The sequence below is a fragment of the Podarcis gaigeae genome, assembly GCF_964106915.1.
Source record: "Podarcis gaigeae genome assembly, chromosome: 3".
Lineage (NCBI taxonomy): Eukaryota > Metazoa > Chordata > Lepidosauria > Squamata > Lacertidae > Podarcis > Podarcis gaigeae.
In genome coordinates, this window is record NC_139680.1 from 65,350,610 (window position 1) to 65,375,848 (window position 25,239).

Below are 25,239 nucleotides of genomic sequence, written 5' to 3' on the forward strand. Positions count from 1 at the left end.
TTAGGAGAAAGGGATTGAGGGGAATGAGTGCAGTGGTTTCTGGAAACGTTTGCTTGTGTCTTGGTACCACCCAAATGTTCTGGATTCCCAGCTCCCACCAACCTTACGCAGGAAGGCGAAAGGTCAGAGATTATGAAGAAGAAGAAGAAGGGGAGGAGTCTGGACTTGATATCCCACCTTTCACTCCCCTCAAGGAGTCTCAAAGCGGCTAACCATCTCCTTTCCCTCCCTCCCCCACAACAAACACTCTGTGAGGTGAGTGGGGCTGAGAGACTTCAGAGAAGTGTGACTAGCCCAAGGTACCCAGCAGCTGCATGTGGAGGAGCGGAGACGCGAACCCGGTTCACCTGATTACAAGTCCACCACTATACACTATACCACGCTGTCTTGGTGTTGTAGTCCAAAAACATCTGGAAGACAGTAGGTTGGAGAAGTCTGGTCTAGAATGCTAAAAACAGTTTTCTCTCTTTAATAGGTAGGAACTGTCTGTCATGCATGGGAAGCTCATATTGGAGGAATAGCTTTCACCTGGAAAGCTTCACTTCTGTAAAGATTTTTTCTACAAAAATACTGGCAGCACATCTTTACAAAATATAGTATTTCAGGCACAGGGAGCTTGTGCTGGAAAGTTAAAAAGAATGTGGGAGTTTATGAAAGCTACAGCACAACCCTATGCCAGTTTACAAAGCAGCAAATCCCACAGTATTCAATGGGTCTTCCACTCAAATCAATATAGAATTACAGCCTCTTTTATCCGGGGGGGGGGGGGGACTCCATATATTCCTAAGCAAGAATGCATTACCGAGATAACATTTAAAAAACAGCTTAGTTACATCCCAACCTTTGAGAGATCTGCATATGCATTACTGGCTTGTTGTTTTAATACATAACAGAGGAATACAGAGCATCTAAAAAAGAAAAAGATAAACACGTGGCAAAACTAACGTCAGTCCTCCCTCCAAGTATTTTATACCTTGGGTTGTGGTTTAATAAGCATTTCCTTTCTATGCTGGCTTGGTTTTGCATGCAGCAACAAGTTCTGCTGGCTGTTTCAACTCAGACATTTCTTGTTTGTAACACTATGTTAGCTTTCTGCAGTAAAGGGGGGTTAATTACAATATTGAAGGCAGTAGAGAGAAACTAAATAGCCCTACTCTGATTCATATTTGTAAATTGTACCTGGTGGTGGTGGTGGTTTTTAACTTTAATAATTTATAGCATGGTGAAGCACAACTGTTTGTGAAATGTTGTTCTAAGCTGAAATTTTCTTGGACTAAGCCAACCACCAGCAGGGCATGACTTGGTCTCTGTTTTCACTGCTACATCTTCTCAAATGAGATATTGTACTTTCTCTAATTCTGTTGTTGGCTTCTGAAAAAAGGATTCTTTTCTCATACCCTCTAAAGTGACATACAGAAACTTCAATGCCAATGTGGAGTTTACTTGTTGCTTGCCTTGCAATAACTACAAAGTGGAGAGACTTCTTCGTTCAATGAATCTAGATCTCTGCATATAGAAAACAGCTTCAGGGAGAAGTGTGTAGGTATTAACAAACAAACATGCTTCTGAATTATGAAATGTGTATTGTAAAAGATGGCCTTTTAATGAAAGTCTCACACAACCAAAGGAATTTAGAGCTACTTTGCACGTGACAAAGTCTCTACTTGGATATCAGTTCTGTCTAGGAACTGGATGTACCAACTTTGTATACAGCATGTGCAATTAAGACACGCAACACTACTTCAATACATGTAGCAGGAAGCCCCAAATGGAAGCAGGTTTCCATGGCAAAATAAAGCCCACTTCTGTCACACACAAAGACACACCCTTCAGTTGCATGCAGTTTCCTATACAGAAAAGATAAAGTAGGAAATTAATTATGAATCAAGTAACTCTTAAGAGCTGACAAAAATAATGTTTTAAGTATGCCCTCTACCATTAATGGCTGACATTACTAAGGTTCCTTTTTGGTGGGTGGTGTCTGTAATAAATCAAATGTGGTGGTCTTGTCAACATTCCACCGTAAACTGAAAACAAAATGCTTTAACGCCCCCAGTCAAAATTCTACTAAATTCCACATTATAGGATGTCATCCTATAGAGCCCCAGGATCAAAAGTCAAAAAGGAAGACTGAAGGGTCTTTGGGGAGTGGCTGTAGGTCTCAAAGGCAGAAAAGCACTGGGGGAAAAGTTTGTTTTTCTTAATCCTCATTCATCTGTACTTGGACTTCTCCTTCTCTCTGGGTTTCTTAGGGCTTCTGGCTTTCCTCTTTTCCTCATGGTATTTGTCCTTTGACTTTCGGTATCGGTCATCTCTGTCCCAAGACTGGCTACGGCTACGGCTGCGCCGCCTCTCTCGCTTTTCGCTTTTTCTTTTCTCTTCTTTCTGCCTTCGGTCAAGGTCCTGCTTTAAGAAATGTACAGAGAGTTGTAAGGATTAGAAAGGGGTAGGAATGAAATTAAGAAATTAATTTGAAAAGAATACACAAGCTTGCAATGACATAATTCAGAATCAGATGTAAATGCATTCAGAGGTTACAGCATTCTTTTTGGGGCTGTGGCAAAAGTTCAGTTGCATGAACAGCCTTCCTCTCAAACCATCTTTGGATACAACCTATTATCAGCAATGTGTGACTGAATTAAAGTGGTTGCTTCATTCACCTGGTTTTTTAACCTTGTAAAGTTAGGTTTCTGCAGCAAGGACCACTTGCTTTAGCAAAAGAATACAGAAACAAAATTTATCATGGGCAATTTTAAAAACTTTAAAACTCTCCCTTCCTTATACAAGAATGTAGTTTCCTAATAATAATTTCACCATATCTGTTATCTCTACCCCACCCCCAAGTATTGTCATTAGTAAAATAGATTCAACCAACATAACTTGTATAAATAATGGATGAGGAAAGTATGCATGTTTCACAGGCTTTGTATGCTTACATAAAAGCCCTTCCCTTTCCTTTGCTTCAGTCCAACAAAAGTGAAAAATCTAAGCCTGATTCCAAAAAACAAGCATGTTTTACAGGATCAAGAAATGTAATATATATCTATTATATTTTGTGACATGTGTGCTCTGAACTTTTGATGCTGTTGTGCAACACTGTATTATTCAATGCCTTTCCTTTTAAAACAAATGAAGTCTACTACTATTTTATTTAATTTGCTTGATTTTGAAAAAGGACATGAAGAGATGGTATCAATAAATCATACAGGAAACATCCAGTAAAAGAAAGCAAGGGTGGAGTTGTTTGAGGCAGGAGACCTTCAGACAGCTGAGAATGGTGCAGCTGTAGGAGCCAAGATCATGGAAAAAATATATTGGGATATGAGAACAGAAAGTAAAGTGCTGGAATGGGAAAAGCGGATAAAGCTTAAACTCATGAACCAGAAAGCAAAAGAAGAGAAACAGCAGCAAAGAGAAATGTGGCAGCAAAGAACCTTGGGTTAAGTACTTATTTCGTTCTGGTGGTCCGTTCTTAACCTGAAACTGTTCTTAACCTGAAGCACCACTTTAGCTAATGGGGCCTCCCGCTGCCGCCGCGCCTCCGGAACATGATTTCTGTTCTCATCCTGAAGAAAAGTTCTTAACCCGAGGTACTATTTCTGGGTTAGTAGAGTCTGTAACCTGAAGGGTATGTAACCCGAGGTACCACTGTATATCTACTGAGTGTTGACTGAAGTGTGCTGAAAACATTCCATGCATCTGACCCAATGTTTCCCTGATGCAGCAACACATCATTAAACTGAAAGGACAAGAGCCCAGCACCTTAGACTTTTTGGACCTCTTCTCATCCTCATCGGTATCAGCTGAATGGTGGCGTTTCTTCTTTTTATCAGAGTGCCTGTGACTTGTTTTGCCATCATCCTCTTCCTCCTCCAATACAAGGTCATATCTTGAGCTAGAGCAGTCTGTTAAGGAAAGCTTGGGAGACAGATATTAGGGTTAGCCAACAAGTTGGCCAACAGAGTTAACACCTTGCAGCACTATCAGGCAAAAACATGAGCGAACTGGATCCAGGAGAATAAAATGACAAAGTAAAATGGTCCACTTCAGTGCACCTCTGGATTCATTTCTGGAAGGTGAAAGCCAGTGAATGCATATTATCATTTTAACTACGTAACAAAAACAAATGCCACCCCCCCCATTTTACTTTTATTCTAAGGCACAATTCAAATGGCACAAGTAGGGCACAATAGCTGTCAAAATATATTTCTGCATAGAGATGATGGTTAGACTCCATGTCACAGCATCTGTAATGGGTTTACTATGTGGTTCAGGCAGATTGTACAGTAAGACGATCCAGGCAAGTATCAAGTCTGAGGGAGGCAGCACTGGCAGAGCAAGCAGAACACACAGAGCTCCCACTATAGGAAAACATGCATTTTTAAAAGTTAACTACTCTGATTCGAACCACAGCCTGAGGATGGAGCTGCTCTGTTTTGAAGCCCACAAAGCTGGAATATGGCCCAATACAGACATTTAGCTGGGGCTATTTTGTTTTGGTCAAGGAGTTGGAAACCCCAATTGAAAAGTGATTTCCACATTTCTAAATTCAACTAAGATTTTAACTAAATAAGTGAATTAAAATTTTACATGCACAGAGTTACATCCGCAAAGGAGTTTACATACTAGTCTGAGAAACAGTTATTAGAAGTTAAGGTAATAAAAATCTATCTAACACAATAAAGGTAAAATGTTTTTGCAATCCCACTGCAAGATTCCAATAAACTAGAAACATATGCCATACATATCCAGGTTGTAGGCTTTTTACTCATAAATAGTAAAATAGGAGTTTTTAAAAATAACATACAATTATTTAGTTGCAAAGGATACTCTTGCTTTGGCTTCACCTTCTCCTTCAAACTTAATTTAGGAGTTTTGTCACGGTCCTTTTCATATTCTTTGAAATCATCCTTAGTATACTTCCCACCTGTTTATAGGAAGAGAGATAAGCTGCCACTGATATTGAATGCAAGTAAGACAAAAATCACAAGTCACCTCCACACCCCAAATTTGGAATTGTCAAAATAATAATATAAAACTTTTTAAAATGTGGGAGAGAGGGAGAATTCACTGCTTAAATGAGTATCTTAGCTATGTACTGCCATCTTATGGTTCAAGGTCACAAAATGCAAATGGCTAAATATTTTGTAGAGTTGAGGTTCCAAGCTTGCAAGAAAGGACTATTCAGCAAAGAAAGAGAATTGAGAGAAAGGACTCCTGCTAAAATAGTCATTAATGTCTCCCTTTCTTGGTCTACAGATTCTCATGCACAGCAGAGCATTTGTGCAGCTGCACACCAAAACTCCACCACGTTCTCATCTGCCTAACAGAAGCTCTGAATATTTGGGTATGTCTGTGAGTCTCAGTACAAAGAATAAATAGATTTTTAGAAAGGTAGTCAATTCAAAAAGTTTGAGAAACATTCACTTTCAATGCTCATTGCCTCCCAGTTCCCCCAGCTTCTACTGGCTGCTACCATTGGGGATCCCACAAGTGACTCTCCTGATTGACTGCATATTTGATGGCTAGCTGACTTGGCTAACAGAACTAGGGAGGGACACCTCTGTTCATTCTAACACCTTCCCACCAGCCTGGTGTAAGGGAGAGGGTTGGATTGCTTTGCCCTTATTCTCCACCAGCACAAAATACTATACACTACCCAATTTGAGAAGCAGGGTATTTATAGGATGCTAACTGGGAAGAGATCACATTTTATGGTTGTTTGGCAGTTTCATAACTAGCAAACCTGAATGTGACTGCATCAAAAGCTAATGTTTGTCTGTTCTCCTAAAGGAGAACTGATGGTTATAATAAAAAAGAGTTATAGATATAATGTGTAAAATAAATTACCTTTTCCTTTCCATTTAATCTTTGCAACAGACTGGCTAAAATCCACATGTATCCGCCTGTCATCTATTAAAACATTATCCATCTTAAAGTAAGCTTTCTCACAATCTTCTTCCTGGTACACGTTTTGGAGAAATGTAAAGTTAAAATTAGAAGATGACATTAAAAAAAACAAAACCCAGCAACGGCAGTATATGAATGGAAAAAGTAAATTCCAGTAGCTTAAAAGTCCTCATGCTTCGGATAAGGAACACCAACTGTTGTGTTGGCACAGTGATATTGTGTCATCCATTATTGTAGAGATTTGTTTCAACTTAAAATGTTTGGTATCAAGTTTGCGTAATGAAACCCCAAATTTTTCTACATGGTGGTTATCAAAAAATGCACTAATCTATCTGTATGGTCAAGGAATCCAAAACCATTTCTGCCACAGCCCTGTGCAACCTACACATCACAACATCACTACTATTCTATGTATTCATTTATGAGGAGAATTTAAGAGAAGCAAATCAATAGCCTAGTTCTTCCCATGCATTAAGAACTGTCAAGCCATTTTCAATTTCTTAAATGCATAAACTAAACCAGAAACTGAAAGGAGCACAAGCAACAATTCTCCCAGGATAACCAGCTGTGGAATCAGGCACCCAAACAGGATCTGACTTTCTGAAAGTTTAGGGAATATAACATTTACAACCATTAATTCTCTCACGAGCCCAGTGAAACTGGTCACTGTAGGCTATATTTTATGAACGGGGATCTAAAGCTGAGACAGTGACTTCCCAGAAGTCACAGAAATGAACCTACAGCAGAGCTCATTTGGATCTTCCTAGATGAGCATTATACACTATCCAGGACACCAGAACTGTTCCAGCAGAAAATACTTTCCTAAAACTCACAACAGAAGATTTGTCATAGATTTTGGGTGTGGGTGAGTTGTACTGTTGCTTTGAATGTCATAAGCTGCTCCACCTTTGTAATTTTATTAGCAGCATTATAAAACCATTTCATAAGAGACAGGTAAGAACACACCTTTAGGTTTTACCTAAAGGTACATCTTTAGGTTTTACCTAAAGATGCTACATAAAATGAACTGTGAGTACAGTTTTTGCGAGGCCACATACCTTTTCAAACTCGATGAAAGCATAGCAGAGGGATTCACCTGTCTTCCAATCTCGAATCACTTCACAACTGAAAAATGAGTAAAGCATTTTGTTCTGGAAATCACAGGACAACGACAACAGTGGTATGATATCAATGGGCTGAAACCTTCCTCAACAAGTCTCCAATAAAAACAGCTCTGTATCTGCTAACATGGACCACTTTTTCCATACTAGCCATCGCTGTTAGGTCTAAGACCAGAAACAGAGGGCTGCCTCCTACATCACAAATTCTGGGTATAGAGTGGCTTCATAAGCAATTGTTGCATCAGAAGATGCAAAATGCATAAGGATATGTGTTAAAAATGCAGGTCTTGAGAAACCCAACATTATGATTTGGATCCAGACATCTCCGTCTGTGAATGGAAGTGCACCTTCCATTTGCAGGTAGAACTCTACTCCAGAAGAACCTCCTGCTTTTCTCTCTGGGTGCTCAAAAACTGGTGGAAGCAGTGAGGAGAGGAGATCTTTCCCAATTTTCCCTTCCCGCTACAGCCCTCTCCCATGAGGTCCCTCATGCAGGAGGCATATGGGAAAGGGAGATGAGCAAGAATTCCTTGCTCACTCCTTTTGCTTGTGGGATAATCCAATTAGCAGAGTTCCACTCTGTCCTAACGAGGCATTGCATAGGTAAAGCCCCTTCTCTGTGCGCATACCTCCCTCCCCACTCTGCCTCATAGCCCCTGGGGCACTCTTCTAGGGATCAGACAGCAGCACGCTTGAAAGAGGTAGAATTCAAAAGTGAATTGACAAGAAAAGGCAGGAAGAGAAGAGGAAGAAAAAGTGCATCTAGGGGGGAAAGGACTCTTGGAAGGAGAGGGAAAGATGCTGCACAACTTCTTGTGACACCATGTTTCCCCGAACTTTGTTTCTACACATGCTGAAGGGGAGGGCAGCCGAGAAGCACCTTCTTTCAGCCATAGTAAAATTCCCGCCTCCGCTGTTCAAGTCTTAAAAAATTCTAAAACAGCCAAAGGTTAAAATAAAAGATTTATGACTGAAACAAACCGAAAGCAGAGCAATCAGTCCCAGAAAGGAAGAGTTTTAAAATTACTTGCAAACTTCTTGCTTCTTGTGCCGATTTTCAATAATTACCTTTTTATTGGTCCGAATCGGGAAAATATGATTTCAAGGTCTTCATCTGTTGTCACAGGATTAAGTTTGCAAACAAACAAGACATTTTCAGGAGGCTTGATGTCTGCATCAGGCAAGTCTCCAACCTGGAATACAAGTGTGATATAAGAGGAGATTTTAGTCCCACTTTATACAGAATCTCAGGCAAGTCACATTTAGACATGTTCTGACATGTAATTATTTAACATATACAACCTTTTAAGCATACATAAAATCCTTCTGATTTATCTTTATGTCCCATTGCAAGATCAATTATTAGATTTTTTTAAAAAAATTGAACCTACATCTAGATTCAACAGACAGTCCTAGTAATCATATCTGATGCAGCGATAGCTTTATTTATATTTACAAAAAGCACATGCATATCTGCAAGGCTGACTTTGAGTTAAATAATTGAACATATTTACCATTTCCAAAAGAATAGCCTTAGTTTTTGCTTCTTTCTCTGCCAGAATTTCTTCCACTTCATCAACAGACCTTCCTTTGAAGTCATCAATCTCCTCATCAGCTCCTATTCTTCCACTCTGTCTTATATTTAAAACAAATAAAAGAAAAACAGCTATTTAATAATATTTAGCCAGTGAGTATATATTGTTGCTTTTTTTCAATCCATTTGTGACTCAGTGCATAGCTGAACTGAAACTAACTTTACTGCTTGAACACAAATTGTAAACATACACAGTAACACATACAGAAGCACTTTACAATAATTATATAGATGTGAGTTCAAGCTTAAGAGACTGATTACAGTCCTGTCCACAGTACAGTCATACCTTGGCTCCTGAACAAATCGGCTCCCGAATGATCGAAACCCGGAAGTGAGTGTTCCGGTTTTTGAACGATTTTCGGAAGCCGAACATCCGGCACGGCTTCCGATTGGCTGCAGGATGCTCCTGCAGCCAGTTGAAAGCCACGCTTTGGTTTCCAAACGTTTTGTAAGTCGGACGGACCTCCGGAACAGATTCCGTTCGACTTTCAAGGTACGACTGTACTGTGCAGCTTACCCTTTTTGAAATTATACACTCAGCAAAATGTAAGCCGTTAGCACAGGTTTACATATATCACAATAATCTATATTGTGAACCACCAGACACGAACATGCTTGATGACAATTGTAGCAGTTAATTTGTATTTTTCTCCTTCTGGCATGAGTTACAGGATGACCCTTATTTTTCTCAATTCCACAATGAATGCACCAATTGTTCTCCCCATTTTCTTCACCTTTTAAAACCTGGAAGGGGAGGGGTGTAGATGCAGTTCCATTTCTGAAGTTCAAGGTAGCAGTGTATCTATAAACCTAAAGTTGCCTACCATATTAATGCCTGAAGCACAGGCATATAAACCTGCGCCTTAGGGAGGCATAGCTACATAATGTGGCATGGATAGCACATGTGCCTGTTTGCCTGTGAAGACACTTATCCTCCTCCTTATCTTTGGTCAGACATATGCCTCCTTTGGAAAATACACAGGTATATCTTTTACATTTCACATATTGCACCTCCATGTTTCTGCAGGCATTGGGTTGTGTGCAGCCATGAATTCCAAATAAAAATGGAAGATATACCCAGAAATAACAATTTTAATAATCTGTCTGCTTGAATGTTTCAGACCTTGAAAATATAAATTCTTTCACATCGCAAAGTGTTAGCGCCAGTCTAACATAGTTTAATCAGAGATTGATGAATGCCTTTCAGGATAGGCTATTTTTATGACACTGCTTATTGAATTGGGAGGAAAGAAGCAGGTGGAGGGAGAATATCCTTCTGGGAACCATTCCTCATGCAAGTCAGAGCTCCAAAAAATGCACTCTGCTGAAACTGAAAAACACACATTACTATTGTACTTGAAGAGGACACAGCTTGATTTTTGTTTCAGTAGTAAACTTTCCATCTCCACCAGTTCAGGTTCACTTTTTTCTTTTTGTTTTACTCTTCTTTTCATTTTGCATCTGTTGAATGGGCACCATGATTAAGGACTGAGGGTTTGGGTGCTGGTGGTACAGTGGTGCCCCGAAAGACGAACGCCTCGCAAGACGAAAAACCCGCTAGACGAAAGGGTTTTCCGTTTTGGAGGCGCTTCGCAAAACGAATTTCCCTATGGGCTTGCTTCACAAGAAGAAAGCCCATAGGGAAATCTCCGGGGACCTCTTTTGAATGCTAGCGGTGGGGAGCAAAGCCTTTCCCCCCCCTCCGGCCTTCAGAAGAGGTCCAGGAAGGCCGGCGGGGGCCGAAAGGCTTTGCTCCCCACCGCCAGCATTTTAAAAGCAGTCTGGGATAGCAGGGAAGTGCTTCCCACTATCCCGGATGGCTTTTGAAGGCAGGCGGGGGGAGCAAAGACTTTTGCCCCCCGCCAGCCTTCAGAAGAGGTCCTGGACCTCTTCTGAAGGCCAGCGGGGGGCAAAAGTCTTTGCTCCCCCCTGCCTGCCTTCCCGGGAGAGCGGAGAAATGCAGCGCGTCTCTCCGCTGTCCCGGACGGCTTTTGAAGGCAGGCGGGGGGGGGGAGCAAAGACTTATGCCCCCCGCCCGCCTTCAGAGGAGGTCCTGGACCTCTTCTGAAGGCTGGCGGGGGGCAAAAGTCTTTGTCCCCCCTGTCTGCCTTTTAAATCGCCCCGGGACAGCGGAGAATTCCTCTGCTGTCCTGGGGCGATTAAAAAATGCTCCCGGACGGCTTTTGAAGGCAGGCGGGGGGGAGCAAAGACTTTTGCCCCCCGCCCGCCTTCAGAAGAGGTCCTGGACCTCTTCTGAAGGCTGGCGGGGGGCAAAAGTCTTTGTCCCCCCTGCCTGCCTTCCCGGGGGCTTTTAAATCGCCCCGGGACAGCAGAGAAGTCTCCGCTCTCCCGGGAAGGCAGGCGGGGGGGGGGGGGGAGCAAAGACTTTCGCCCCCTGCCGGCCTTCAGAAGAGGTCGGGGGACAGACTGTCCCCGGACCTGGTCTGAAGGCGGTTTCCATAGGAACGCATTGATTGATTTTCAATGCATTCCTATGGGAAACCGTGCTTCGCAAGACGAAAAACTCGCAAGACGAAAAGACTTGCGGAACGAATTAATTTCGTCTTGCGAGGCACCACTGTAAATATTCCTTGTTTATCTATTTTCTGATCTCCCTCTCCAGTATCAAAAGAAATTAAATAGCAATACTCACATCCAGCTGTTCCTTGGTAGGCTCTGGTGAACGATCTGGTATTGCCAAACCAGGAGGGTCATCAAATGGATCATCCAAGATCACTGTATGGTTTATCCTAGACAACAATTGCAGTAAAAGTAAAGGATAATTTCATGCATATGTGTGCATTGTGGCAACAAATGCATCAGTAAAATACACTCACACACTAACCTCCCAGATGGATAATCAGAATCTGTAAGAAAGTATTTATGTCAAGTATGGAACACAGCCAGAAAGGCAATGAACAGAGCATCACTGTATTGTGCAGGTCTCTTGCAGAGTTTCCCAAAAGCATGTGAGCTGGCTTTTGTTGGAGGAAGGTTCAGATCCTACTGCAGCATATGACTGCAGAGATATTCTCTTGGCTAAAAGAGAAGGCAAATCATATTTGGCCAGTTCATAAGACTGTCGCACTGAAAGCGCGTCCAAAATAGCCAAGAGCTGATTATCATGCAACTGACTGGCAACGATTTCAGAACATGCCCCCCAAAAGTTAAGAAAAATACCATCATGTAATACACAACTGAGGTCACCTGACAATGAAAAGCTGCATATAAACACATTAAATAAATAATAAAAACATTATTTTGTGGAATTCACTGCTTCTGAAGATCGTCATTGTAACTAGTTTGATTGTCTTTGAAAGATGAGTTCATTGAGGATGGGTCTAGCAAAAATGTTTGGCATGATAGGCCAAATGGACCCTTCAGTGTTAGAGGTGGTATACCACTGATCAGAAGGTATTGAGATGCGGCAGTTGGGATGCGGCATATTGATTGCTATGTCCTGCATGTGGACCTCTCAAAAGAACCTGGCTGACCCCTGAGGGGGATGCTGGACTAGAAAGACCTTTGGGTCTGATCAAGCACGGATTTTCTGATATATGTAGCCTATAAAAGCAAAAGAGAGTCAAACCTGATGTCTTGATATGGAACAAAATCCTTGTCAACGAAGGCTTCATTAATTTTCATCAACACATCCATGCCTTCTGTTACTTCACCGAAGACTGTATGTACACCATTCAGGTAATCTAAGTTGTCTCCTGTAGTAATAAGAAACTAAAAAAAACCCCACAAAAACTATTTTGAGTTAACTGCATGGTGGAAATCTCCAGGTATTTTAAGATGTTTCCTTTGAGACTGTTTGCTATCAACAGCAGCTTTCAATATCATCAATCATTGTATATTCTGAACGGGATTAGGAACTAGAGGCAATATATTGTTTTTTCTGGAGGGCAGGTTCCAGAAGAGAGGCTATTGTAATATGTTATGTGTTACATGTGGGGCTGTCTTTTAAGATGATTTGGAAATTTCAGCTAGGACAAAATATAGAAGCCTGCCTGTTAATAAGTGCATACTGATATTCACATGCCTGTTTTGAAATATTTGCACTGGTTGCCGTCCAGTACCATGTGGAAATATTGGTTCTCAGTTTTAGGTCCTGACTCTCTCAGGGATCATTTCGCTCCCCTTCCAAAGATTATACATTTACATTTTTATGCCTTTCCAAACCTAAGAGTGCTAAAGTCATGTAAAAATCTAACACATTTTAAAATTTACATAATTGCCACAAGATTAAGAACCATCTCATCTTGCTTGACACTGTGAACAAGTAAAAGAAAGACAATACTGTATAGGAATTTTGTGCATGTGCTTTATGGTGGTTTTTAGAGTCAATGCTCTTCTATTATCCACAATGTCAATTTATGAAAGTATTAGTTTTGGTTTTTAATGTTGTGGCAAGTCTTGTTAGTAGCTGTTCTTTATCTGTATCATGTGCATGGATTATGCCCAGTCAAATCGTTATTTTAATTCTTTGTGGCATCACTCCTTTCACTTATCCCAAGTTTCTTGTAAGACTCTTCCAGTACTGTGGACTGACCTGAGATCCATGCTGATCACTGCCATTGTTCACCATTGACACTGTACCCCTTTTCTTGTGTTTAATTCTTGGCACTTTTTCTGTTTCAAAAAATCTAGCTTGGTCCCCATACAATTTGCTGAAACACACAAAGGTAATATTCAGACAAAAAAACTAAACAAATGTTATAGTCTACTTACATCTTTCCTCCACAAGAATAGAAAATAATCAGTTATTGGCGGTGCTCGTAATACTGCTAATTAGTGTTTTAAACTTCATTATAAGTGCCTCAGTCCAACAATCAGTTTAAAATGCTCCAATATGCATGCAAAGCTCTTCTATTAAGATCATCACTATTTGTTTCAATAGGAGACCAAGATGCAAACATATTCCTTTCAAATGAATAGTAAAGGTAAAGGTACCCCTGTCCGTATGGGCCAGTCTTGACAGACTCTAGGGTTGTGCGCTCATCTCACTCTAGAGGCCGGGAACCAGCGCTGTCCGCAGACACTTCCGGGTCACGTGGCCAGCATGACGAAGCTGCTCTGGCGAGCCGGCACCAGAGCAGCACACGGAATGCCGTTTACCTTCCCGCTATAAAGTGGTACCTATTTATCTACTTGCACTTAAGGGTGCTTTCGAACTGCTAGGTGGGCAGGAGCTGGGACCGAACGACAGGAGCTCACCCTGCCGCGGGGATTCGAACCGCCGACCATGCGATTGGCATGAATAGGGTACATCAAATAATGTAGGAGCTCTCTGTGCGCCTAAGAAACTCTTAATCAGGTAACTACACCCATGTTCACAAGCTTTTAGAACTGCTGTTAGAAAAACAATACATTTGCCTTGATCTGTCAAGCATGCATCTAGTTCCATGTGTTCAAAGGAGTGGTGTGAATCTAGTTGGATTGGCTACGGAGATGAGAAAAATATTCATTTCCATTTTTAAAAAGAGTAATGTTCCATACAAGGGAATCTCCTTTCTTTAGACTGCTGAACACAAAATTTGTCAGCATTACTGGAGGGGGAAGAACACCTAAGACAGACAGTCCAGATAAGGTCTATTGGTCTTTCTGCTGGGTTTAATTACCCAATGAATTATCCATTCCAATGCATGTTTACTTGGGCAAAGGTCCCACAGTGTCCAAAGAGACTCACTTCCTGGTAAGCATACATAGACTCAAGATCTAAATGAAACTCACCAAAAAATTGATTCACCTCCACGGCCAGTCCCCTGTGGGTCTCCAGTTTGTATGATAAAATCTCTCTGAATGAATACAAAGCACATATAAAAAGTTCTTTAATGTTACCTATCACCATAGTTTATTATTATTATTTATTAAATTTATATACCACCCCTTTATCCAAAGATCACAGGGCAGTTACGAGTTTTAGAAAAATAGGTTTATTAAAATTTATTGCTTGCACTGACGTTTGTATGATGCAGACTGCAAAGCTATTATTTCCAATATACAGGTGAATTGAGCTAAGATCTCCTAGATCTAAGTTCAACTCTCTATCAACTGTATAGCACAAAATCTTTAAGGTGTTTAGTGATTTAAATGTTCAGTTAAAAAAATAAAAACCATGACAAATACTAATCAATCATAACAAATACTTACTTGTATATTATGTATAAGGCAGTAATTGTAGTACTTGATTTTGCAGAGCTTCAGAAAATTCAGGCAAGCTGCAAGAAATTTAAAGCAAATGAACCAGTCTGCATGTTTTGCTTAATAAAAGAAACTTTCACTGTTCCTCCATTATACGTAAGAACAACAAAATCCACAACACATCAAGGCCTGCAATAAGAGGCTAGTAGAAACAAACCCTGTGCCAAGGTTGTCACTCTAGTCAACCCTTAACGGAAATTTCAGAATAAAGAAGTCATCCTAAGTAAAATAACAGTGAAAGGATGGTGTTCAGATGTTAAATGGGGTTGCACTCCCTTTAAAGGAGCAGGTGTGCAGTTTAGGAATGCTTCTGGAACCACGGCTGTCATTGGAGGCACAAGTAGCCTGGATGGTGCAGCATCTTCCACCAGCTTTGGCCTAGATTAGGGGTCAGCAAGGTTTACCTCACTTGGGCTGGTTCACTCCAGCAGAAATCCCTCCGTGGGCCAGATCACACGCACGGCCGTGATTTCCGGCATCTGCACAGACATGATTTCCGGTGTCTGCATAGATGCGATTTTTGGCACCTGAGCATGCACAGATGTGATTTCCAGCACTGCAGAAGCGAGTCCCCGTGCTGTACTGGTTTAGCGCAGTGCATGGGGACTCGCCGAGCAAGCGGCTTGGTGGCGGTTTGTGGGCTGGTTAAACGACCCCCGTGGGCCACTTGTGGCCCATGAGCCTTAGGTTGTCTACCTCTGGCTACTCTATCTGGACAGAGATAACCTAGATTCAATTATTTATATGCTGGTAACCTCTAGGTTAAACTACTACAATGCTTTATACATGGGGCTGCCTCTGAAAACAGTTCAGAAGTCACACTGTTGCAAAATTTAGTGGCCAGATTACTGAGATCAGAAGGTCTGAATAAAGGTAAAGGGACCCCTGACCATTAGGTCCAGTCGCGGACGACTCTAGGGTTGCGGCGCGCATCTCGCTTTACTGGCCAAGGGAGCCGGCGTACAGCTTCCTGGTCATGTGGGCAGCATGACTACGACGCTTCTGGCAAACCAGAGCAGCGCACAGAAACATCGTTTACCTTCCCACAGCAGAATGAGGAGCAAAGCAATTTCCCTTCAAATCTGCTCTGGAAAGTCCCCAGCCCTCCAGATTAATTTAGGAGGGATGTGCAGGGGAGGAGATGCTGCTTTCCTCCCTATTCTGCTGACAGACTCCTTATGGTCAGCTGAGCAACACTCAACACAATCCTAAAGGTAAAGTTACGCCTGCCATTAGGTCCAGTCACAGACGACTCTGGGGTTGCGGCGCTCATCTTGCTCTATTGGCCGAGGGAGATGGCGTTTGTCCGCAGCCAGCTTCTGGGTCATGTGGCCAGTAAGACTAAGCCGCATCTGGCAAACCAGAGCAGCACACGGAAACGCCGTTTACCTTCCCGCCAGAGCAGTACCTATTTATCTACTTGCACTTTGTGCTTTCGAACTGCTAGGTTGGTAGGAGCAGGGACCGGGAGCTCACCCCGTTGCAGGGATTCGAACCCCTGACCTCCTGATCGGCAAGTCCTAGGCTCTGTGGTTTAATCCACAGTGCCACCCGAGTCCCTTACAGAAGGTCTGAGTACAGTACACCAATTCTGTCCAGATTGCAATAGCTAATGATTAGTTTCTGTAATCAATTCAAAGTGCTTATTTTGCCTAGCAAGCCCTATAATTCAGGACCTCAAGGACCGCCTCTTCCCACATGAACAAATCCAGAACTTGAAGTATTTATCATACTGTATTCACATAGATAAACAATTAGAAAAACTTCAGTTCCTTAATCTTGGGGTGTCAAGCTACTGCCATAGGCATGAGGCAAAACCAATAAACGAAGCAAAAGAAAGACTGCATTTTAAAAATAATCCTGGTAGGACTCCTGAAGAATCAACGAAAATTGTCTCCTGGAAGCAGCTGTACTTGTAGAAATATATATCCCAAGAGAGACTGTGCTAGAGGGTCTACGCTTTGCTCTCAGTATCTACAACATTGCAAAGCATGTTGTTTTGCTTCCAGACTGCAGAGTCTAGCCCAGCCTTTCCCGACTTGGTATCCTCTAAATTTGGGGGCCACAACTTCCTTCAGCCCCAGCCAACATGGACTACGGGAGCTCTAGTCCAAACCATCTGGATGACACCCTCCCACCCCCAAAGGTGGGAGAAGGCAGGTCGAGCCACTTGGAGGCACACCACCTAGGACCGGTCCTGCGGGGCGGTGTGCAGAAACCCAACCGGTGCAGCGCAGAAATGCAACGAGGGAGGAAAAACTCCATGGCGGCTCCTGAAGGCCGCGCCGGAGAGGGACACTCGGGAGAGGCACCCGCAGCCTGTTCAGCCTTCTGCTGGCGGACGCCGGAGCTTCCTCTCACCTCTCGGCCTCTCCTCTGTGTACAAGTCGATCACCAGGTCTCCCAGCGTGGTTTCCAGGAGCACCGCCATGGCGCCTCGCTCCGCTTCCCGGCGGCCTCCCTCGCCCCGGAAGGAGCCGCCTCAGCGCCGCTCCGCCTTTTCCTCCCCTGCTTGGCAACAGACTCACGCGCTAAGAAGCCGCCTCCTCCGTTGACTTTAGACTCCTTTAGGCACCATTTTGTGGCGGTGGTAAAAGCCGCCCGGAGAAAACACTGGGTTTTCCATAGGTCTGACTGGCCGGAGCGGGACCGGGACCAGCCTTTCCCCCATAAAACAGGTCGCAGCAGAGGCAGAAGCTTCTGCTCTTTCCGGCGAAGCAGGTCGTGCTTCGCGTGGTGAAGGCGCAGCGCCCCTGCCTGGAAGTGACTGCAGAGCGAAACTTCTGCCTGCAGTTCTGACCGGCGATCCGCTCGAGCGGGGGATGCTTGAACTACCTGCGCGGACCTTGGTTGCAAGTGTAACCCGAGAACTGCCTTATCCCTGCGATAGAGTGGTGATTTTCATTGAGCTCCTGGAAGTCGCTTTCCACCACAGACTACAGACCCCATAGTATAATTGCATTGGCATTGGTGGGGCAAAGTTTCAAATGCTTTAAACTTACAAAAACACATTTTAAAAAACCACTATGACATAAATCCTTCCTTTCGCCCACTCACAACTGTTCGGAATTTCTCCAATGCAGTCCATTGGCAGCTCTAACTTCTTTCTCCTGGAATTAAACAGCTGCAGAAGGAGTCTGAATGTTATGTCTCACTGCTCTATTACTCTAACTAAACTCCCTATCTCTATGGTTACAGCAGCTGGAAGCAGTGCCTGCAACGCCGCGGCCAAACAAACCTCTCTGAACGCGCATAAACTGGGGAGGGGGCGCTACCTGTACCTAACAGTAAATTGTGCTTTGTGGAGGGCATACACATATTTCACAAGAACACCACTGAACCTGCAATTTGCTGTTTCCCTTTCAATTGCTCCTTCCCTCTGAGCCACTAGGCATAGAAAAATTCAGGAGTTAAACCATAGGCGTAGCCAGGATTTTTGTTAGGGGGGGGCTGGACTTTTTGGGGTGGGGGAAGAACCGACGTAATTGTTCAGTTTGTTAAGTATTTCTATTGTTTTACTGTGCTTGATGTAGGGGGGGGTGCAGCTGCCCCCTGCCCCCCCCCACTGGCTATGCTCATGAGTTAAACAGAGCAATGAAGGAGTAATGGCTAAGTAATTATTCCTATGTCCCCATCAACATTCAACATAGCAACTGTAAATCATTCACTAAACAAATGGAAAGAGATCCCAGTAGGAATTGATTTGTCAGAACGAAGTGGTTTAGGAGGAGTTATTGCCATCAATCCCATCCACAAATGAATCAACCGCATTACATTCACAAATTCTCAAAATACGTTTTTATTCTTGACAAGTTTAGATTCCCAGGTATGAACACTTTTTTGTCGGGGTGGGGTGGGGTGGGAATAAAGTACCGTAACTTCTTTCCAGGCACACCTGGATTTTAATTACTACAGTACTTTCGTCCCATTAATAGACTGGCTTTATGCAGCACATTGATTTCAATGGGATTAGGCAATTTGGATCATGCAGCAAGGTGATTCATGTCCTGATAGTCCATGTGAAATGGAGTAACATGCATTTTGCTTCATAGTAAATATTTTTTAAAACAAAAAACCTGATTTTTAGTGTGCTTTTTTAGACCCTCATAAAATGGCAAAACAGCCAAGTGTTGCACTCTTTTCAGAGAGGCAACCATACCGGCCTTTAGAATAACAACTTACTCATTAACCCATTGCATTGGTAAGTGTGTTCATTGGGGTTCACTCTCAGGATTGCAGCATCACAGCCTCTTAAGAACATAAGAGCCATCCGCTGGATCAGGCCAAGGGCCCATCTAGTCCAGCCTCCTGTTCTCACAGTGGCCAACCAGATGCCTGCAGGAAATCCCCAAGAAGGACTAGAGCAAGAGCACTCTCCCCTCCTGCAGTGTCCAGCAGCTGGCATTCAGAAGCACGTTGCCTCTCACCTTAGAGAGCAATAGCCATCATGGCTAGTCGCCACTGCATTGTTTACTCTTCCAGGTTCCTCTGCAATTACAACAGACGACTACCACAGAGATGGCCTTTCCCATGGTGACATTTCAGCTTTGCAATTCTCTGCCCAGAGAAGCTTGCTTGGTGCCCACACTAATGTATTTCTGGTGCCAAGGAAAAACGTTTTTTGAATTCCCAGGCTTTTAAACTTTATCTGTTTTATTTGTTTTGTTTTCCAAATAAAAATGCTGCCTTTTGCTTTGTTTCAACTTTCTGTTTTGTTTTTAGCATTATTCATTTCTGCTGTTTTTAACCCCACCTAAATAATATTCGAAGGTGGGGGAAAACTCTGTATGGTAATACACAAAAAGATAATGCTCTGGTGGGCATTATCAGGGGATGGATGCTGAGGAGCCTTCAGTGGTACCGTATGCACACTGAATAAAGCGGGATTTATTGCTGACTAAACCTGCATGCCTATTCTCATCTCTGCTAATTTGAGGAAGGAGGACTAATTTATTTGAGACAGGTTGCTCTTTCCCCCGCGCAAATCTCCTCTGGGCTGTTTGGCTCCAACTCCTAAGCCTTTCCCAAGGGAAACCTTTTTGACACGGCCTTTCTCCTGCCCTCAGCAGCACCTCTCCTAATCCTGCATCTTTCCCGGTTGTGTTGTTGTGGCTGCTGCTACTGCTACTGTCTCCTCCTCCTCCTCTCCTCTCCCCTCCCCTGCCGGACTCCTCCCCGCCTCTGCTCCGCCTGCCGCCTCCTCTGGCTTTGTTGATGTTTCACTTTGTTTTAATTCCCGGCTCCCAAGATGGAGGCGGCGCTGGGGCCACGCGAGTTCCTGCGGCTGCTCCCGGGGCTCCTGCTGCTGCTGCCCTCCTGCCTGGCCGCCCCGGAGCCGACAGCCGCTTTCTCCCAGCTCGATAGCCAGGTAAGGGAGAGGAAGGGTCTCCGGGCAGCCTCATCTTTATTCTGACGGCACCAGGACGGAGAGTACGCGGAGGGAGTGGGGAAGAGGGGCGAGCAAAGTGGACCCCTCGGAGGAGTCCGATAAAATCAAGGAACAAGAAATGCAGTGGGTTGGCCCCTAATCTTCCGTGCTCAGCAGCCCCTTAATTCGGAGTACGGACTCGACATGCTGCTGTAGGTAGGCGCGGCGGCGTTGCATTGTTTGTGTTTTGCCTAAGGTGCCGTGGGAGTGTGCAAGACTGAGTGTGACGTGCAGGAGCTTCGTGTGGACATCTCGAGATGGTGCCCTAGTGCCCACCTGTGTGAAATGCTCAGGCTTGTACACTTTGAAGGTGTGTGTGTGGGGGGTTTCTTCCTCCCCCACCCCCAGCCCCGTGAAGGAGAGATTTGTATATTAATATGTATGCAGAATTGCATAAGATGTGGTATCAGGCCTTGTGTGGCTTGGATGTTGGTATGAAGTACGTCAGCTGCGTGCTTGCTATATATGCATACAGGCATATGCAAGGGACCGAATGGATATGCAGTGAGAATACAGGATGTCCATTGGGCTAGGTAACACCAAGATTAGATTTTATTTGTCTGATTTGAACTTTGGGATTGAGTGCTTTCTTTAATGCATCTGGTCTGCGTTGAGAGAAGAGCATGATATTTTCAACTGTTTCTGTGCGGAAGCCTTTAATGATAAGCTATCCAACAAAAACAAATTGCTTTTGAGTGGAAAATAAAGAGGAATGTTTAAGTGATTTGTAGGTGTTACAAATCCTGTGATTTGTGGGTGTTACTAGTAGTTTCTTTAAGTTAATCACATGTTATAGCTGTGTTAGCTTGAAGCACAGGAGTGGTTTTGGTACAGTGTCCTTTTCAAGCACTTAAGATGCTACTTCATTCAACTTCTGATAGCTAGCTAATTGCTAAGAGAGCTAACTCAAAATCTCCATCACAAACATCTGAACAAGCAACGATTAGATTTGGATTAACTTTATGCCTGGTTTCCAGTGTGATGGAAAGATATGGAAAGATCCACTTAATGAAGAACTAGCAAAGTAAATACCTCAGGTGGGCGTTTATAAGACACACACTCACTCTATGGTTTTTATATCGTTTATGAATGAACTGAAGTTTCACATGAACATGCTGTACTAGAAAAGTCAATAACTTTGTTTCTTGAAAGCATTTTTTATTTTAGAAAAGGAAGGTGCAAGAGTCTTTAAAAGAGTGGTGCATATTTACTCTTCTGGTAGTAATTCTCTTCACTACTAGGGTGAAGGCTACTTGCAAGAAACAGTGGGAAATGCGAGAATCGCCCTCTGTGTCTTTGTGTACGTAATGCACAAAGAGCAAAGGAATAGTTGACACATCATAAAACTCTGATATAAAGAATGCACTTATTTCTTAATAACCCCTAAGAAGTAGATGCTGCTTGCATAAACATAAGGGTAAAAAGATTTTGATCAGCACAGGTGTTCATGACTTGCTAAGGGTCTAGACTGCCAAAAAAATTCCTAGGAACTATAAAATCAACAGGAGAATATCTAAGAGGAAAGTGGTCAGAAGTTCTGTCCTTCAGGCAAAACACTAGATTCCATGCATCTGGAATGATCTTCCTTCAGTTGTTTTACTACTTCGCTACCTCCCTCTTCCCCAAAGAATTCTCATTTTCACCCTTAACATGCAATCTTTACATCTTATATTTTAAAGCCTCCAGAAAGGTTTATTGCACCACTAGAACCTGCTGGTAGAAGTTTACCTTCAGAATACAATTATTTTAGAAATATATCTTCTTGAAAAATTGTTAGAGGAAAGGACTAAGAAAGAAAGATATTGAAAGGCAAAATAATAAAATGTCTGTTCAGTCATTTGCTTATGGTGCAATCCTCCTACATGACCACTATTGCACAATTTCTTGAATTTTTTCTAAACTACGTAGAATATGCTCCACAGTTGACTCCCCCCCCCCTTTGTTCTGTCGAAATTAGTCATTCTTTGCATTCGTCACAAAGGGAACATTGTGAACTCTGGCCTTTTTGTCATAATTTTGCGGAATAGAGTTTTGAACTGAAGGGTCATTAAGTGCACCCAAGAAATACTCTACCCAGTCATACAGTGTGTGTATTTGGCAGGGCAAAAAATGCTGGGACACCCAAGAGATGTGTAGTGTGTGTGAAAATAATGTGTGAAAAGTACTCTTTTTTATTGATTTGTACTTTTTATTATTTAAGGTTTTATCACAACACTCACAATATGTGCCAGCATAAAAGGAGGGGAAGGGAAAGAGTGCTGGGCGGGGTGACAGTTAAAGGAAATATAAACCAGGTTATACATACGAAGCCAGCATACCATCAGCTGAAGCACATATGCAGGCTAGTATACATTTGGTAAAATTCAGACCTAAGATGTTCATTGAAACTGCTGTACCTCAGTGAATTATTGTAAGGATAAATGAGCTTGGTGGTAGGGCTGGGTGATACCTGGTTTTCAACATCACGATATACCAATATATCACAATGTCTGAAATAAGGATAGAGCTATGTAGAGGCATTGGCTGGCTTCACGGTTTCCCCCACATTGTGATTTTTGCATAGGGCACGCACCCCCACCCCCCCGATTTGTGATAAATTGCCAGGTCAAAAATTAAGAAACCAGTATCACGGTATGGACTCCGCCCAGCTCTTCTTGGTGGTTAGGAAATCATGCACATTCTCCTAAGCGTCTTGGAGGAAAGATAGGACATAAATGCAAATAAACAAATAAACAATAAATAAATGAAGGAGTTCCAGAGAGGTTATGCAAATTTAGGTTTGCTAGCTGCAAACCATCCCAAGAGCTTTTTATTTTGTTTTCCTGAAAATAATTTGGATTCCATCTCTGGTGCTAATTGCAGCAGTAATTTGGATTCCATCTCTGGTGCTAATTGAATTGTAAGGCAGAGAGCAGAAGTAAAATATTGGTTAAACTTTTGATAAGTTAGACATTTGTCACAGTGTGGCACGTGCTCTCTATTCATGGCACTCTCATGCACTGTGTTCTCATATATATATAGCTTATAAGCAGTTGGTTGCCTTAATTTTTTTAATTAAAATATAAAGCAGGTGTGGGGAACCTTTGGCTTGTTAGCCCCAGCAATCATGGCCAATGGCTAGGGATGGTGGGAGATGTAGCACTGCAGCATCTGGAGAGCCAAAAGTCCCTCACACATGAGCTAAAGGATAATGTGAACATACAACAAATAAGGATATAGTTAATATACCATCATTTTGACAGTTGTTTTAATATAGGAAAACCTGGATATGGAATACAACTGGTGTAATACCTATTCCGGTGCTGTGGGTTAAACCACAGAGCCTAGGACTTGCCAATCAGAAGGTTGGTGGTTCAAATCCCTGCGACGGGGTGAGCTCCCGTTGCTCGGTCCCTGCTCCTGCCCACCTAGCAGTTCGAAAGCACATCAAAGTGCAAGTAGATAAACAGGTACCGCTCCGGCGGGAAGGTAAACAGCGTTTCCATGCGCTGCTCTGGTTCGCCAGAAGCGGCTTAGTCATGCTGGCCACATGACCCAGAAGCTGTACGCCGGCTCCCTCGGCCACTAAAGCGAGATGAGCGCCGCAACCCCAGAGTTGGTCACGACTGGACCTAATGGTCAGGGGTCCCTTAAAAAAACAACAACACCTATTCCAGCAACTCAGATGAGAACCTGTTGTGCATTGTAGAATGCAATGTTTATCTCAATATCTGGGGCACAGATTAGGATAAACTGCAGAAAGTGGAAGTAACTTGGTGCCTGTTCATCAGATTATACGTTTTTTTTTACCAACCGCACCATGATCAACTGACTGCTAGATCTCACAGCTTTTGAAAACTTGGTTGTATTCAGTTCTTCATAATCCAAAGGTCTGTTATCTAGTTTTTATAAAATTATACTCTACTTTTTGAATATATAGGAAACACGGATAGATTAAAACTGGTATTGGAAAGGGTTTTGGAACTGGAAATAGAACCAGCTGCCTAGTTGATGCCATATTGAGGAATCTGTAACATGTTTCTTTCTTTGAAACCTCTTCCTCCTTCTCTCACACTTGCAGGAAAGCATCAAGATTAAAGTTACAATGCTGGAAAACAACAGGGATGGGCAGGTATGTCACACTTCCTGTACTTAGCTTAGCCTTTTATCTTGTGATTGTGATCAGTCAGTGGAAATCAAGCATGTATTTAGGGTCTAACTAATCTGTGATAGATACAGAGTAGAAGGTACCGTTGATGGTAGCAAGTGATGGCACCATGTGACTTCTTGTTTTGCTCCCCTAAAAGATTATTGTGATCAGTGGGAATTGCTTGTGCCTACTGAATGGCTGGTGTAGCTTTGCAAAGCATTTTGGGGTGTCTCCAGGGAATACGGAGGTGAGAGGATGCAGAATCCTGTGGATCCTCAGCCTCGCTCACTCCATTTTGACCCCTACCACCAGCAAAACATCTACACCTGCAGAGCTTTCCAGACATGTACTGGGGGACCTCTGGTGCCAGCTGCATCCCATAACCAGTTGAATGTCAGTTCCATGATTGCAGCCTTAACTTCTTAATGTCTGAATTTTGGTAATTGCTAAAATGATTATTTAGATCAAATAATCTTAACAATTGTGCTTGACCTTGTATTACAAAATGTGGACATTTAACATGTTTGATTCTGTTATTTTCTTTAGGTCATCCTTAATATTACCTATGTAAATGGTCAGGTGTATGTAAATGACTTTCCGCTGAAGAGTGGAGTTGCTCGGATTAAATGTCAGACTTTAATATGTAAGTATTGTTTAATTCCTTACCTGTGCTGTGTGCCCCCATGCAGTTCACCACTCATGAATAATGGTATAATAAATAAGTAACACTATACTATATACGCATCTGTACTGTTAAAAATAAATCTCCACTGTTAAGGTATATTTAAAATAGAAAAAATATGAAATGGAGTGCCCTCTCTATTTCTCATCCACAGTGCTCATATATTCT

General features: G+C 42.7%; 2 protein-coding genes across 5 annotated transcripts in view; one reads left to right on the plus strand and one right to left on the minus strand.

Annotated features, from left to right (window-relative positions):
* Positions 1-25,239, plus strand: part of GINM1 (glycosylated integral membrane protein 1) — a 785,919-nt gene that overhangs the window by 749,594 nt on the left and 11,086 nt on the right. Inside the window, exons 1-3 of one of the 3 annotated variants that reach the window (XM_083731835.1) lie at positions 19,949-20,200; positions 24,321-24,371; positions 24,936-25,032. The exons of the other annotated variants lie outside the window; for them this stretch is intronic. Of the exons in view, the coding sequence (XP_083587961.1) occupies positions 20,081-20,200; positions 24,321-24,371; positions 24,936-25,032 (268 nt within the window). The 5' untranslated portion in view covers positions 19,949-20,080. Of the gene's footprint in view, positions 1-19,948; positions 20,201-24,320; positions 24,372-24,935; positions 25,033-25,239 lie in introns of those variants that run through there. 3 annotated transcript variants of the gene reach the window in all.
* On the minus strand, positions 1,564-17,938 carry PPIL4 (peptidylprolyl isomerase like 4). 2 transcript variants are annotated; one of them, XM_083731845.1, is made up of 13 exons: positions 17,194-17,938; positions 14,782-14,849; positions 14,362-14,426; positions 13,181-13,298; positions 12,215-12,357; positions 11,279-11,375; positions 8,546-8,662; positions 8,100-8,224; positions 6,969-7,035; positions 5,851-5,962; positions 4,831-4,927; positions 3,763-3,895; positions 1,564-2,406 (listed from the first exon to the last, which is right to left on the minus strand). In XM_083731845.1, the coding sequence occupies exons 1-13, from the start codon at positions 17,261-17,263 to the stop codon at positions 2,212-2,214; spliced, it is 1,407 nt and encodes a 468-aa protein (XP_083587971.1). In that variant the 5' UTR covers positions 17,264-17,938; the 3' UTR covers positions 1,564-2,211. The 2 variants fall into 2 exon arrangements, with proteins under 2 accessions (XP_083587971.1, XP_083587972.1); XM_083731846.1 differs by having other exon boundaries at positions 1,564-2,403; positions 17,194-17,931.

Excerpts from the sequence above, each read along its gene's own strand:
- PPIL4 (XM_083731845.1), bottom strand. The coding sequence starts at position 17,263 with ATGGCGGTGCTCCTGGAAACCACGCTGGGAGACCTGGTGATCGACTTG. Across the intron at positions 14,850-17,193 it reads CACAGAGGAGAGGCCGAGAG|CTTGCCTGAATTTTCTGAAG; the intron begins GTGAGAGGAAGC and ends AATTTCTTGCAG. Across the intron at positions 2,407-3,762 it reads AGAGGTCCAAAAAGTCTAAG|CAGGACCTTGACCGAAGGCA; the intron begins GTGCTGGGCTCT and ends CATTTCTTAAAG.